Below are 14,771 nucleotides of genomic sequence, written 5' to 3' on the forward strand. Positions count from 1 at the left end.
CAAATCATTACATTTGTGAAACTACTTGTTGAAATCCAACGCTTTTTGCTTTGCGTTTTGTTTATCTTTGCTTCATATAAACTGGCTGTCAAACTCAGCTTCGATGTCCCGAATTGGTATATGCGTCGAAAAAGGACATTTGACCCCGGCATCCCTGGACGTGACACATGCATGTTGTAATCATTTTAACTTGAATCGCGCGAGACACAACACGTAAAAAGTGCAGAACGGTGCGAAGGTAACTTTTTTCTTGCATTTGTTTAGAAGTGTAAAGTGAACGAGAAATCGTTTGGAAATCATTTATAAGGGTATTCTCTGAACAAAAGAAATGAAATAGAGTATGTAAAGAAATGGATGAAGTTGGAATCATCCAGCTAGTTTTGTGTTTAAATTTGAATGTGGTTCAGATTTACGCAAATAAAATACATGACGATGCACATGCGCATGCACATCATCAACATGATGGAATCAGTTATTTTCTATTGATACGATAGTTACCTGAGCATTATTTACAGGTACCTGATCGACAACAGTGAACGAATAAAGCCAACAATACATGGATTCTGAACCAGTGGCTCGGGGAAAACAAAGGCAAAAAACATTTGCATTCAAAAACCCAAACGACTACCCTCATATTCTGGATTTGCTGGATGAAGATCGACTCTACAGATTGTTCCTGCAGGAGACGTACTATGTAGAGTCGGACAAGGTGGCTTCCAATGTAGTGCCATTGCATCGCACTCACGCTTCTTGGAATGTGCTTGAATCGAACAAATCGTAAAATGAATAAATAGATTTTCTCGAACGAATAGATAACCAATTTTGTTTATTCTTATAAAAAGTACAATGGGCCTGATCACGAACATCACTGCCACAAACGCTTTCACGTCACTTACACTTCACTAAATCTTTTTGCGCTTATCATCGTTGTCACGGACAGTTGCGTGTAAAAATAAACTCCGTGAAGCGAAAGAGTTCATTCCAGTTTATTAGAGACATGTCAGTTGCATAATTTCGGGCGTTTGAACGTTAGCTACATTTTTAGTTTTTAATTACTCCTCATATCGCAGTAACCGAGTCCAAATAAACAAATTTATGTCCTCTGGATACGCCAGGGTTTCGTTTAAAATGCCACCATGCGGGTGAATTGCTGTTTGTTTATCTTTTCTTTCCTAAACAAGACAAGACAAGATTCAAAATGTTAGCAAAAAAGCTAAATAAATACGAAATTCAACTTACTTCATTCCGCGTGACTAGCTTTCACCATCTGACACACAAGTGACAAATATCTCTGTTTTTCTCCGTGACATGACAGTCTTCATAATGGACCTGATCACGAACATCACTGCCACGTACGCTTTCACGTCACTCACACTTCACTTAATCTTCTTGTGTCTATCATCATTGTCACGGACAGTTGCGTGTAAAAATGAACTCCGTGAAGTGAAAGTGTTCATTCCCGTTTATAAGAGACACGTTGGTTGCATAATATCGGGTGTTTGAACGTTATGTCGGTTGCATAATTTCGGACGTTTGAACGTTATGTAGGTAAAAATAATACAGCGTATGAGATATTATTCCATTTAATAATTCATATGTATTAGAATGGCAAGTTTGCGATTATACCTCGATGATTAGTTTGCTGAATCAAATGCCGGCTCAAAGGTGAGGAAGAATACTTGGTTGCTCGGGAATAATGTATGTAGTTATTGAACATATAGAAATGTAATCATACGCTAGAGACAAAACATGACTATTATATTTAATAATCGAAATCTCACATACTCTTGTACTTAGCTCTGTCTTACTCGTTTGAATAGTGAGAAATATTTAGAATCATTTTTTATGAACCGTTTCTTCAATTTTTATGAATAATAATATCTTCTATATATCAGAACAAACCCGAATTCATCCACCTCACGAACATTATAATCTGAGCTACTCCCATATGGGATTCTAAAGTCTAATCCTCTTATCCTTCCCATTCTCGTGTAATTTGATGCACGGGACATGAGGTTTGATTTAATTATACAAACAGAAACTGGTCAGCACTTTTTTAATATCCTTTCATTCAAAGTATGTCTTCGAAACAATACCGTTGAAAATATCTATAACGTAAAAAGGTATAACTATCGTCCTGATTCTGGTCTGGTCCGCCAATTGTGAATGTTTAAATTACAAAAAAGTTACAGGAGGGTAGTGTCCGAGACACGACCGCATAGTTGACGTAGGATTCCGTTAGGCTATCTGTTGATTTTGGATATGTTTGAAGAATTACATTGTTAAACTTTTTGATAATGATTTGGTGGCCCTGAAAAGGGCTGTTTTGTTTGGTTGTTGGGTATTGTTTGTTCACTCCACCAGTGTTTACCGAGTGATGATGACAGAAGAATGGTAAACAGTCGTTGGATGGCGCGTTTCAGATAAAAGATACTGAAGTGGAATGATATGATAAAAACCGCCCTCTGTGATCTTAGACGAGATGCCTCCTATGATATGTATGGATGAAATAAAGAAAAAAAACTCACCAATCTATCTATCTATATATATATATATATATATATATAATGGAGTGATGTCTGTCTGTCTGTCTGATTCTTATAGACTCGGAAACTACTGAACCGATCGACATGAAAATTGGTATGTATGGGTTTTTGGGGCCGGGGAAGGTTTTCGTGATATTTTGAGACCCCTCCCCCCTCTCTAAGGGGGGGGCTGCCATACAAATGAAACACAAATTTCTACATTACTCGGAAATTAACCAAGCAAACGAAACCAAAGTTGGCATGTGAAAGTTTTAGGGTGCAATAAATGTTTCTATGATGGTTAGACAGTCCTTCCCCCACTCAAAGGGGGGGCTGCCATACAAATGAAACACAAATTTCTGCATTACTCGAGAATTAATCAAGCAAATGAAACCAAATTTGGCATGTGGAGGTTTTAGAATGCAATAAATGTTTCTATGGTGATAAGATACTCCTTCCCCCTCTCTTAGAGGGAGCTGCCGTACAAATGAAACACAAATTTTTGCATTACCCGAGAATTAATCAAGCAAATTAAACCAAATTAGGCATATGGAAATTTTAGGGTGCAATGAATGTTTCTATGGTGGTTAGATACCCCTCCCCCCTCTCTTAGGGGTGGCTGCCATACAAATAAAACACAAATTTCTGCATTACTCGAGAATTAATCAAGTAAATGGGCGGGACGAAGTTTGCCGGGTTAGCTAGTGTAATATAAGATTATTACCAATACCGAACACAATTATCAATTTTTCTCATCAGTAAAAACATGTTACTTTAACATAGAGAAAACATATTTGAAATGGAAAAAGTAATTTTCTTTGATAATTTTTACTTTCTGAGTATTTATTCAACCCAATGCGAATATTAGTTGGACTAACAACACCTAATACTATATGTAGAACTGATATATAAACTATTCTTGGGTGAAAATGAACACAACAAAACAGACAGTTTAAACCAAACGATCCGTAGTCGAGCGGGAACAAACCTTGGTTTTTGTTTATGAAAATTGAAATAAATCGTTTCATATATCAAGTCATTTTTAACACAACTGCTACCATATACAATTTTACAGTTATTTGTGTGCAAAATTTTTCACAATACACGATCGGTCATTGATATGAAATTTCACGAAGCAATCAACATTAAAGTTCCAAATTTAAATCATATTTGCTAGAATTATTCGTATCACTCACCTTATATTTGCAATGCCGATTTCCCCCAGGCAACTTGGTTTTGATGACTCTGTTAGGGAACACATTTCGGTAGGAACAAAAGTTCCCCCTACTCTCATGTATTTGCAATGCCGATTTCCTCCAGGAAGCTTAGTTTTAATGTCTCTGTTAAGGAATACATTTCAGTAGGAACAAAAGCTCCCCATACTTTCATGCATTTGCAATGCTGATTTTCCCCAGGCAGCTTGGTTTTGATGTCTCTGTTAGGGACTCGCCGCATGTGTCGTCAATTTCGACCAATCAAAAGTGGGTATTTCAGTTAGGATAGGGGTTGAGATTTTTCAATTTCTCGATAATTAGTTTCATGACATATATTATTTTCTTCAATTTAAAAAAAATGTTATGGAGTGCCGAAATCGATTGACGCAAAAATTTAATCAATCCATCATGAAATGACTGAGCAATAAGCGTTTGAAATTGGACAATTTTCACGATGTAATCGATTTTCAATTTTCAATTTGTACCCCAATATGTTCCCGAAAGACGTAATCCTACGTCCACACTCAGGGGTATGACTAAAACGTCAAATCCCTTATATTGCCAGTGTACCCAATATTGTTGCGGTTCACTGACATTTTGGTTCTGTCAATTACTGTTGCTTACAACTCGGTTCGGTTATATAATCGAATAGTGGCTAACTTTAAACTCCATGTTAAATGTGAACACCTCCATGTGAAAACGAAATATGAAAATCGCTCATGCAGTTAGAAATAAAGCATACTATCTCCGTGATTTCAACGATTTCAATCCTCGCATATGATATATTGGTAAACAAATGACGCCATATTGATTTTGATTTTGGGTAGCCTATATTCAATTGATGTCTAACCCCTGTCCAAACCAAGGCGCCTCTATATATACCAGGTGAAACAATCATATGAAATGCACTTTCAGCCATATTGGAATTGCTGTCGGTATTGTTTACAAACAGTTGCCGGCAGCTCTCTACAAACTGCCACGACGCTTATTCGAACGATGCCTACTATGTTCGGCTTTCGCGAATTTATGTGAAAAAGAAGGGATGATTTTGTAGAATTTCATTCTCATCCAGTTCATCCACTACTCTCGCATGTGAAAATGCAATAATGGCGTATCCTAGCAATAACAAAACAAACAACCCCCGCTCCACAAACCGTAATCCCCTTCTTATTGAAGTGATGATGTTGCTTCACCTGTTATACATTTATACAAGCGCCTTGGTCCAAACCAAGGCGCGTAGAAGTATGTCCTAAGGTGGGCCAACTTACTAAAACCACTCTTCAGCCATCTTGGAAGTCTACTGTGTTTTGTTTGTAAACAAAACACAATACGCTTGTGTCCAAGCTCGCTCGTGATCAGTCTGTCTCTTTCACGCTTCAAGAAAATAATTCCCCTTCTGCTTTCTTCCGTACTGTTTTCATATACCGCTCCCCTAACCAACTTAGTGACGAAACGGCCTCACCTAGTACCGTAGACCCGTCTTGGTCCAAACTAGCTCTGCAGTGTTGGAAAAACTCTACAGTTATTATTTTATATTCAAAATATCAACAAATCAATATTGTACATAACCAATCATAATGATCGTATTTGGGCCAGTGGCCTCCATTGCCATTGTATGGTTTTGCAACTCTCTCTTAGTCTAATCCTAAAAATAGAAACAAAAAATTTCTGTTCATTCAGGACAATTGGAAGTAGACCTTCACCATGTTTCAATGGGCCTACGGGAGCTACATTTTTAATCCTTAATTACATCCCATAGCGCATTGACCGAATCCAAATAAACAAATTTACGTCCTCTGGATACGTCAGAATTTCGTTCTGAAAAGGCCACCAGGCGGGTAAATTGCTATTTGTTTATCTTTTACTTAAACCTACTTTTACTTTTGCTTTAACAAGACAAGATAATATTCGAAATGTTAGCATAAAGCTACATAAATACGAAATTAAACTTACTTCATTCCGCGTGACTACCTTTCACCATCTAAAACACAAGTGACAAATATACCTGTTTTTCTCCGTGGCATGACGGTATCGTGGGGGTTGATCACGAACGTCACTTCACGGTGAAAACGAAATGATTTGTATGGAAGGTTATATGCACTTCATTTCGTTTTCACCGTGAAGTGACGTTCGTGATCAGGTTAGTGGTATTCATAATAACATCGAGTTCATCAAAGTTGTTACGACGAATGAACTCTTCTGGATTCTACACACACGGTGGCAGTCGTAATAACGTTGTATGCAATTCACTTCATTTTCACCGTGAAGTGACGTTCGTGATCAGGCCCAAAGTGAAAGCTATCCGCGTTGACGGCGGAGTGGTGTCGACATCTGGATACGACATTAGTTTGTATGAGGCTAGCTATTCTCTATTAGATTAGACGGCCCTAAGGCAGTTTTATGATACTACAATTTGTATGAAATTTTTTTCTTGGCGTTATTCACTTACTAGAAGTACGTTGTTCTGACCCTAATTTAAACTTTTTTTCTATGAATTTTCAGATATTCTCACCAAAACTTACCATTATAATATAAAATTATATTCAGACATAATTTTTGTATGATATTTTTTCACTTCTTGCAAGCAAAATTGATTTTCCTTTACATAGAGTACTAGTTTGATTTGGGAAAAATAATTTTCATTCATAATATTTATTTTAAATGTGTGTTCATTTCTTCTGCAAACTCATATTGTCATGCCTACTCCCCCATTCCGTAGTACGAAATACAATGCCGTCAACGCGGATCGGTGCAACTGTCAGAATTTTGCGAGTTATTTGGTTATGGTTAAGGTTAATGGTTAAGTGAGTGTCAAGACTACATGTGTTATACTTATGACAGAGATACAGCTGTACTAGCGTTGTACTTCGAAAATTGTATGTCTGTCACCATGTACAGCGCTAGAACCATGCAAGCAACTCGGTACAATCGCTGTACCTGTACCGACCTGTTTTACCGCTGTACATGGCTACAGTTGTACTGTGCGCAGCGCCATAGACGATTAGTGGTGGGTAGCATGAACAAGCAGAATCAAATCACTTGATAAACGTTCTTTTCATTGACTTTCTCTTAAGTTAATAACTCAGATTGAAAACTTGTTTGTTGTGTTTGATAGTTTAGACACTAAATAAAAACCTTTTTCATTGAACTATGTGGTGGAAATTAGAAAAATATCTGATTGTCAGTTTGACATACGGTACAATGTACAACCAAAGTATGTCTGTCATGGTACGATGGTACCTGTACAACGCTGTACACGTACAACGCAAGTACAGCTGTATGTCTGTCCCTGGTATTAGGTAATCAAACAATATGGAGTAGAAATTTGTCATTGCAAATATAAACAAATCAGACTATATAAAGCACACCAACAAACCTCCTCATTCGTGAACCTGAAAACGTTTTTTTTTATTACAGAGTCAGTTCGGCACTAATACCAGGGACAGACATACAGCTGTACTTGCGTTGTACGTGTACAGCGTTGTACAGGTACCATCGTACCATGACAGACATACTTTGGTTGTACATTGTACCGTATGTCAAACTGACAATCAGATATTTTTCCAATTTCCACCACATATTTCAATGAAAAAGGATTTTATTTAGTGTCTAAACTATCAAACACAACAAAAAAGTTTCCGATCTGAGTTATTAACTCAAAAGAAAGTCAATGAAAAGAACGTTTATCAAGTGATTTGATTCTGCTTGTTCATGCTACCCACCACTAACCGTCTATGGAGCTGCGCACAGTACAACTGTAGCCATGTACAGCGGTAAAACAGGTCGGTACAGGTACAGCGATTGTACCGAGTTGCTTGCATGGTTCTAGCGCTGTACATGGTGACAGACATACAATTTTCGAAGTACAACGCAAGTACAGCTGTATGTCTGTCATAAGTATAAACCAGCTTCAAAAATGAATTCGCTATTAGTTTTTTCCGATGTGATTGTGAAGACATTTTTTCGTGTCATGTAAAGATAATTGAATAAATCACCTGGCATCCCTGGAGGGAAGTGAAAAAGCAAAACAAAACGTTGACAGCGAACTGCAAGGACAAGAAGCAGATGACTGTCATTTGCACAAAATAACATTAATACCGATGTGAATTTTTGTAAACTATATATAAAATGAACTTACTTGAAACTGTTTGTTATCGAACTGAACTAGCATAGGGGCCTAGAATTCCTTTCATTGTCGAATTGGTCTATTATACAAGAATTAAATTATTTTAGAGGGCAGTTTGTATTTACAAACGAGAATTTCTATTGAATGTACGATCAGTTCGGAACGACGATCACTATAAGCTGGTACAAACTATCCCACTGTAAGTCGGTGCTCTGGATTGGTCACAATGATCTACAATTTGTACATCTTCGATAAGTTCGGCACCCTTCTGTATTACGGTGAGTGGAACCGTTTGAAGCAGTCCGGAATAACAAAGGATGAGGTGATATCTGTGACATCTCGCGTTTTCCAGGTATAATCTGTAGTCTATCTTTCCAGGAAGCCAAGCTGATGTATGGGATGTTGTTCTCCCTTAAATCGTTCGTCAACAAAATCTCCCCCACAGACCCGAAGGAAGGCTTTCTGTACTACAAAACCAACAAATACGCCCTACACTTTGTTGAGATTTCGTCCGGGTTGAAACTTGTGCTGAATACCGACACAACCGCCACCGGGATCAAGGATTTCCTCCTACAGCTGTACAGTAAGGTGAGTTAGCTTATTGATTGTGGCACAGAGCAGTCGATGAGTTCGTTTTATTTCACTTCAAGATTTGGGTCGAATATGTGGTGCGGAACCCAATGTGGACGATGGGAACACCGGTGACTTCGGATCTGTTCAAAACAAAGCTGGACGAGTTCGTGAAACAATCCCCTATATTTGGGCCCAAAATTATTTAAAATAGTTTTATTTTAACTTCGTGTTTGCATTCTATGTTATGTTTTCTCCCATCCCTGTGTTTCTGTAACAAACTGATAAACTACAAATATACACACATAAATCAAAGAAATTCGTCTTTAATCTCAACGAAAGTTTTTCGCCTTGCGGTACTGTTTGATCCATAGTTGGATGTTTTGGGAGTGAATTTGGCGAGCGGCGATAACGGAGCCCGGATCGTTCGGATTGGAAGCTCGCAAGTCGATGTGATGGGCCCCTTCGGGAATCAGAACGATTTTTATATTGCTATTCGAGGAACGCAGAACTCCACCACCTGACCAGGGATCCAGCAGCCCGTTGCTGAAGACAATATTGGAGACTCCGCTGCGAATGTGTGTTTATGAGAAAAAGGAATTAACTTTTACTTGTCTAACGGATGCGATTCTATAACATTTACTAGAAGGACATGCGCCCGAATACCAATGTGTACTGATTTTCATATATTTACTAGCTGTACCCTGCCACGCTTTGCTGTGGCACATCTTGGTTGCATGGTTGAGTTGATTTTTCCAATTTTTCATGTTGGAAAAACAATCCTAGATGGGTTGGTTGTTTTGTATATTGTATCTTGTTTTGAGCTCAATCGGTTCCGTACTTTTCGAGTTTTTGACGCGTACACAAACGAACAGAACATTTATATATATATACTAGCTAACCCGGCAAACTTCGTCCCGCCCATTTACTTGATTAATTCTCGAGTAATGCAGAAATTTGTGTTTTATTTGTATGGCAGCCACCCCTTAGAGAGGGGGGAGGGGTATCTAACCACCATAGAAACATTCATTGCACCCTAAAGTTTCCATATGCCTAATTTGGTTTAATTTGCTTGATTAATTCTCGGGTAATGCAAAAATTTGTGTTTCATTTGTACGGCAGCCCCCTCTAAGAGAGGGGGAAGGAGTATCTTAACACCATAGAAACATTTATTGCATTCTAAAACCTCCACATGCCAAATTTGGTTTCATTTGCTTGATTAATTCTCGAGTAATGCAGAAATTTGTGTTTCATTTGTATGGCAGCCCCCCCTTTGAGTGGGGGAAGGACTGTCTAACCATCATAGAAACATTTATTGCACCCTAAAACTTTCACATGCCAACTTTGGTTTCGTTTGCTTGGTTAATTTCCGAGTAATGCAGAAATTTGTGTTTCATTTGTATGGCAGCCCCCCCTTAGAGGGGGAGGGGTCTCAAAATATCACGAAAACCTTCCCCGGCCCCAAAAACCCCTACATACCAATTTTCATGTCGATCGGTTCAGTAGTTTCCGAGTCTATAAGAATCAGACAGACAGACAGACATCACTCCATTTTTATATATATAGATAGATAGATATATATAGAAGATAGGAGATAGATAGATATACGCTGACCCGGCAAACTTCGTCTCGCCCAAATTTTTTTTGACGTAGGACTACGTCTAACCGGAAGATATAGGGGGTGAAATGGAAATCTAGGCACTGAACAAGCACTGAACAATCTAGGCACTGAAAAATGCCTGATTTGGAACGCTTATAACTCGAGCATTTCTCAATAGATCGCAAAGGTTTTTGCATCAATTGATAGGAAATATATCTACGCATCTATCATAACGAATAACATTTCATTTTTCTTGAGATAAATAATTGAATAATTGTGAAATATCAAGCATTGTCAAAATGCACTATGTGCCCATTTTTGATTGGTCCATTTTGTGCTCCTCAAATCGAACCGACCAAAACGGGCAACCAGAGCAGCAGCGAAATAGAATGAACCACGATTTAGGAAAAAGAAAAAAATGAACGAAACATTGGTCGCAGTCTCACACATGCGTAATTCTCGAGCCAGCCAGTCAGCTTAAAAATCCCCGCTCCGCTGCCGTAACGATCATTCTCATTCAAACCGTACACCACATCGGTTCGCATCACAACACATCAACAAACCAACCCAAGCAGCCATGTCTGGACATGGCAAAGGAGGAAAAGTGAAGGGAAAGGCAAAATCCGGCTCGAACCGTGTTGATCTGGAGTTCCCCGCAAGGGTAGCTAGGCCGAGCGCGTTAGTACCAGTGCACCAGTCCACCTAGCCGGCGGTATATAGTTACCCGCATTCGGAACAGAACACATTCGGTTCGGTGGACATCAAGACAACAGGCAGTTGCAGCGAGTGGCGAGTGGCAAACGCAATCGCAAAACGGCATCAGGTAGCAGAAGAAAAAAGTTTGTTCTTTATACACACTGCTTTGGTGGCAAATCCAGAACAAGGCGGCATCGAGGGCGTTCGAAATGTTTTTTTTTCAAAACCACGAGTACTAAGTTTTCTAAATTGGAACCATTCCATAAAACAAGGCGCTTTTCAGGGCCATTAAACCTTCCAAAAAAGAGTTTAGGAAATACAGTTCAATGCTTTCTAAAACAATATCCAAAATAATAATAAAACACAAATTGATTTTTTCATAATTTGTTTGCCAGGATATGATGAGTATGTGAATTTGGCAGTTGTTCTGAGCTTATTGATTTTCACCAATTCTTAAATTGCTTCTAGATTGAAAGTACAGTAATTTACACTTATCTCGACATTTAGCTAATTGGTCGGACCAGTAATGCGACATATTTATTTGGACATTTTTGTTAACATAGAGTTCGGGGTCCAAATTATGACCCCACATTGAAGGTCGACACTGTACCACTGTCATCGCAAATGTTCAATTACAGGTTAAAATTACCTCCAATCCGATACTGAGTGGTGGTAATGCGACGTGCCATTGAATGTAATTTACTGTAAAATATGTCACAAGCTGGATGGGAAGAAATTTTCCAACTGTGAAAGCTGTGGCGAGTGGCAACAAATCGCTAAACAGGAAGGTTTAGCCGAACAAGATGGGGATATCGAGTGATAACAAAACAATAAACTCTTTAGATTGAAGATAATTTTGTGATCCTGAAAAGGACCCTTTTTAGCCTGCATGTGAATCCAACGAGCGAACAAATCGTAATGAATGTATTTTTTTGCCATCGCTCCCTTTTAACGCTCATTCGTTCGTCTCGTTGGACTCGTCCCTCTGGCTGAGTATGCCGTTTTGGTTCTATCCTGTGAGTGTGTACCGCTAGAGTATAAAACACGCGGATCCCAAAAAAATATCTTATTTTCTTTCAAACCGTAAACCCGTGTGGTTGTACGGCATCGACATCGTGGACGTAACAAATGTCCTCCTTTAAGGGAAAGGCAAAGTCTCACTCGAACCGTGCAGGTCTCCAGTTCCCTGTTGGTCGCATTCACTGATTGCTCCGCAAGGGTAACTAGGCCAAACGGATTGGTGCCGGAGCACCAGTATACCTAACAGCGATTATAGAGTTTCGGCCGTCGGAGTGCTCGAGTTGACTTGCAAAGTTGCTCACGACAATCAGAAAACCCGCATCAAGAACAGAGCAGCTTCGGTTCGGCGCTCATCAAGGCAACAATTAGTTTCAGTGAGTGGCAAAGTGTTCCTCCGGCACGTCGCATTAAATGTAATTTACTGAACAACATGTCACAAGCTGGATGGGAAGAAATTTTCCTACTGTGAAAGCTGTGGCGAGTGGCAAACGCAATAGCTAAACAGGAAGGTTTAACCGAACAAGATGGGAATATCGAGTGATAACAAAAACACAACACCAAAGGTTCTTTTCAGAACCATCAACATATTCATAAAGAGTAAACAGTAAACGAATCCATTTTTCAGGCAGATAGGTAGGTATTCACGTAGGAGAAGAAAATAAAACAATATATTTAAAATATATATTTAACAAAAGCTGTCCCCTTTGTATAGTCCTACGTCACTCCGGTTATGTCCCCGACATTACCCACCCGTCTTTTCTTATCAATACCTCCAAACATTCACGTTCTCTTACTTACGATCAAGGGTCCAATCGCAGAACTGTTCATTGATTCATCTTCTAATTGACCCTTTACAATTTCCTTTTAATATGAATTTCCTAGGACTTCTACCAAAATTCGTCATTATAATATAAGATTATTTTCAGACACAATTCTCGTTCAAAATTTTTCAATCACTTGCAAATAACATGTTTCTCCGTTACATCGAATAAATGTTTGATACAGAAAATATGATAGAATGAAGATAGCCCTAAATCGGATAATTTCTTCTTCGAGTTTTGTTCTTATCAACACATTCGGCGATCCATTTTTATTTTTATAGATAGAAGAAGATATAGGAGTGCGTTTTATCACATTAAAATTCATTTCCACTTTCGAACAAAAATCAATTTCGTTGGCGCAAACATCAAACGGACTAACAACGCTTGTCAATATGTAATTGTAGAACACATGCGAGTTTCTCAGAGTTTTCCGAAAATTTTCATTTGTCATGTTTGGATGATATATGTGTAATATTTTTATGGGACCCCCTCTCCATTCCAGAGGAGGAAGGGCTGTCATAGCATCATAGAAACATTTCTCGTACCCAAAAACCCTCACATCCCAAATTTTGCTCCATTTGCTTGATTAGTTCTCGAGTTATGCAGAAGTTTGTGTTGCATTTGTATGGTAGCTCCCCCTTGAAGAAGGGGGTGGAGTGTCTAACCACCGTAAAAACATTTATTGCACCCTAAAACCTCAACATGCCAAATTTGGTTCCGTTTGCTTGATTGATTCTCGAGTTATGCGAGTTATGCATCCCCCTGAGAGAGGGGAGAGGAGTGTCAAACCACCAAGCCAAGGGGGAGGAGTGTCTATCCAGAGAGTCTCGACCGAACACTCGTCGGGTGCGGATGAGTTTTTCTTTGCTCCGCGTCTGATTTTTTTTTCTTCTTTGTTTAGCGCGTTTCAACCTGTTTCGGCTCTATTCGCTGCTAGGAATAGTTTGTTGGTGGAAGTTATCGTGAAAATGGCTTCTGGTTTCGTTGTGTTAATGGTGTTGTAATGAAAAAAAAAGTTCAAATTCAGTTAATCAGTTTTGTGGTTATTTTACTGGATTATGGCGTTGTTTTTTTTTTCAACTCTCTCGTGTACCGTGGTTATGTGTGTATGCGTGGTAGCTTGCTTTTTAGAGCATGTTTTTTACAGCAGTGATATTAAGGATGGAATCCACTAACCACTAATTCTGCCAGCAAAATGATCCAACTGTATCGAGAAACATCAACATCCCAGCTAAGTACTATTAACAATTTGTTATTTTTATAACCGATCCGAAATGCAATCCGCTTCAAGTCTCTCGGTGTTATGTGCGAGAGAGAGAAAGTGTCAGTCAGTAGAAGACTGCGGTGATGGCGGGTGCGGCTGCGTGTGAGAGTGTGGGATTACGAGTGCGCGATCGTGGAGGATGACCAGCAAACATGTGATTGTATTGGTGTGGTTGCCTTGCTTCCCAGAACGGACTCGTTTGCTTCGGAAGACCAAGGTAGTTTGATTCTTTTCGTCGGTTGACGTACAGTCGAGTTTTTGTGAGAGGATTGGATCGGAGAGCATATTTTGATTGTGCGATAGCTGACGGATGGAGGCAGGCTGTTTTGTTTGTTCGAGGCAAACGATTTCGGTCACGGCAAGGCGGAGCGGACAGTGTAGCCACGCCGGTGCAGTTTTATGTCGTTGTTTACTTCTCGCAGTTGCGTGAGATTTGTGCAGCCGCATTTTCGCGCGAAGTTGCATTCAATCTAAACGACATTCTAGAGTTTTAGAAGATCCAATAGTTTTAGAGGTTTTTATATATCTAATATTGTCTTCGTGGTAAAGAGCGCATTGACGTCAACGTAACATCGATTTTCTTTTCTTTTAAATCTAGCTAGACGTTGACTTTGATGTGTATGTACAAGCGGCCATAAGATTTCCATGCAAGAATATTCAATGTAGTGTGCGTTTCGACCATGAGAATGTTACGGAGGTCGAGAGAAAAGTTTGAATTAACTTACATTTGTCTCTTTTGCTCACCCATGTTTTTTCTTGGGATTAGTAGTTCACCTTGAATGTCAGTGAGTTCTTCTTGTATGTATCTCCTTTTCGGTTTTTTTTTTGAATAGAGGATTGACGTTGCTTTTCCTTCAATTATGTCATTCTAACCCTTACTACAAGAACAATGATTTCGTTAATAATTGCTCGACTGATTACTTGAGAAATTGTTA

General features: G+C 39.0%; 2 protein-coding genes across 2 annotated transcripts in view; one reads left to right on the forward strand and one right to left on the reverse strand.

Annotated features, from left to right (window-relative positions):
* The first annotated feature begins 7,786 nt into the window (after nt 1-7,786).
* On the forward strand, nt 7,787-8,754 carry LOC129766329 (trafficking protein particle complex subunit 1). Its single transcript, XM_055766852.1, has 3 exons — nt 7,787-8,187; nt 8,244-8,453; nt 8,516-8,754. The coding sequence occupies exons 1-3, from the start codon at nt 8,092-8,094 to the stop codon at nt 8,642-8,644; spliced, it is 435 nt and encodes a 144-aa protein (XP_055622827.1). The 5' UTR covers nt 7,787-8,091; the 3' UTR covers nt 8,645-8,754.
* LOC129766321 (lysosomal Pro-X carboxypeptidase) overlaps nt 8,603-14,771 on the reverse strand; it is a 32,552-nt gene continuing 26,383 nt past the window's right edge. The window contains exon 4 of the mRNA XM_055766846.1: nt 8,603-9,005. Within this exon, the coding sequence (XP_055622821.1) occupies nt 8,768-9,005 (238 nt within the window). The 3' untranslated portion in view covers nt 8,603-8,767. The remainder of the gene's footprint in view (nt 9,006-14,771) is intronic.

This window comes from Toxorhynchites rutilus, chromosome 1 (genome assembly GCF_029784135.1).
Source record: "Toxorhynchites rutilus septentrionalis strain SRP chromosome 1, ASM2978413v1, whole genome shotgun sequence".
Classification (NCBI taxonomy): domain Eukaryota; kingdom Metazoa; phylum Arthropoda; class Insecta; order Diptera; family Culicidae; genus Toxorhynchites; species Toxorhynchites rutilus.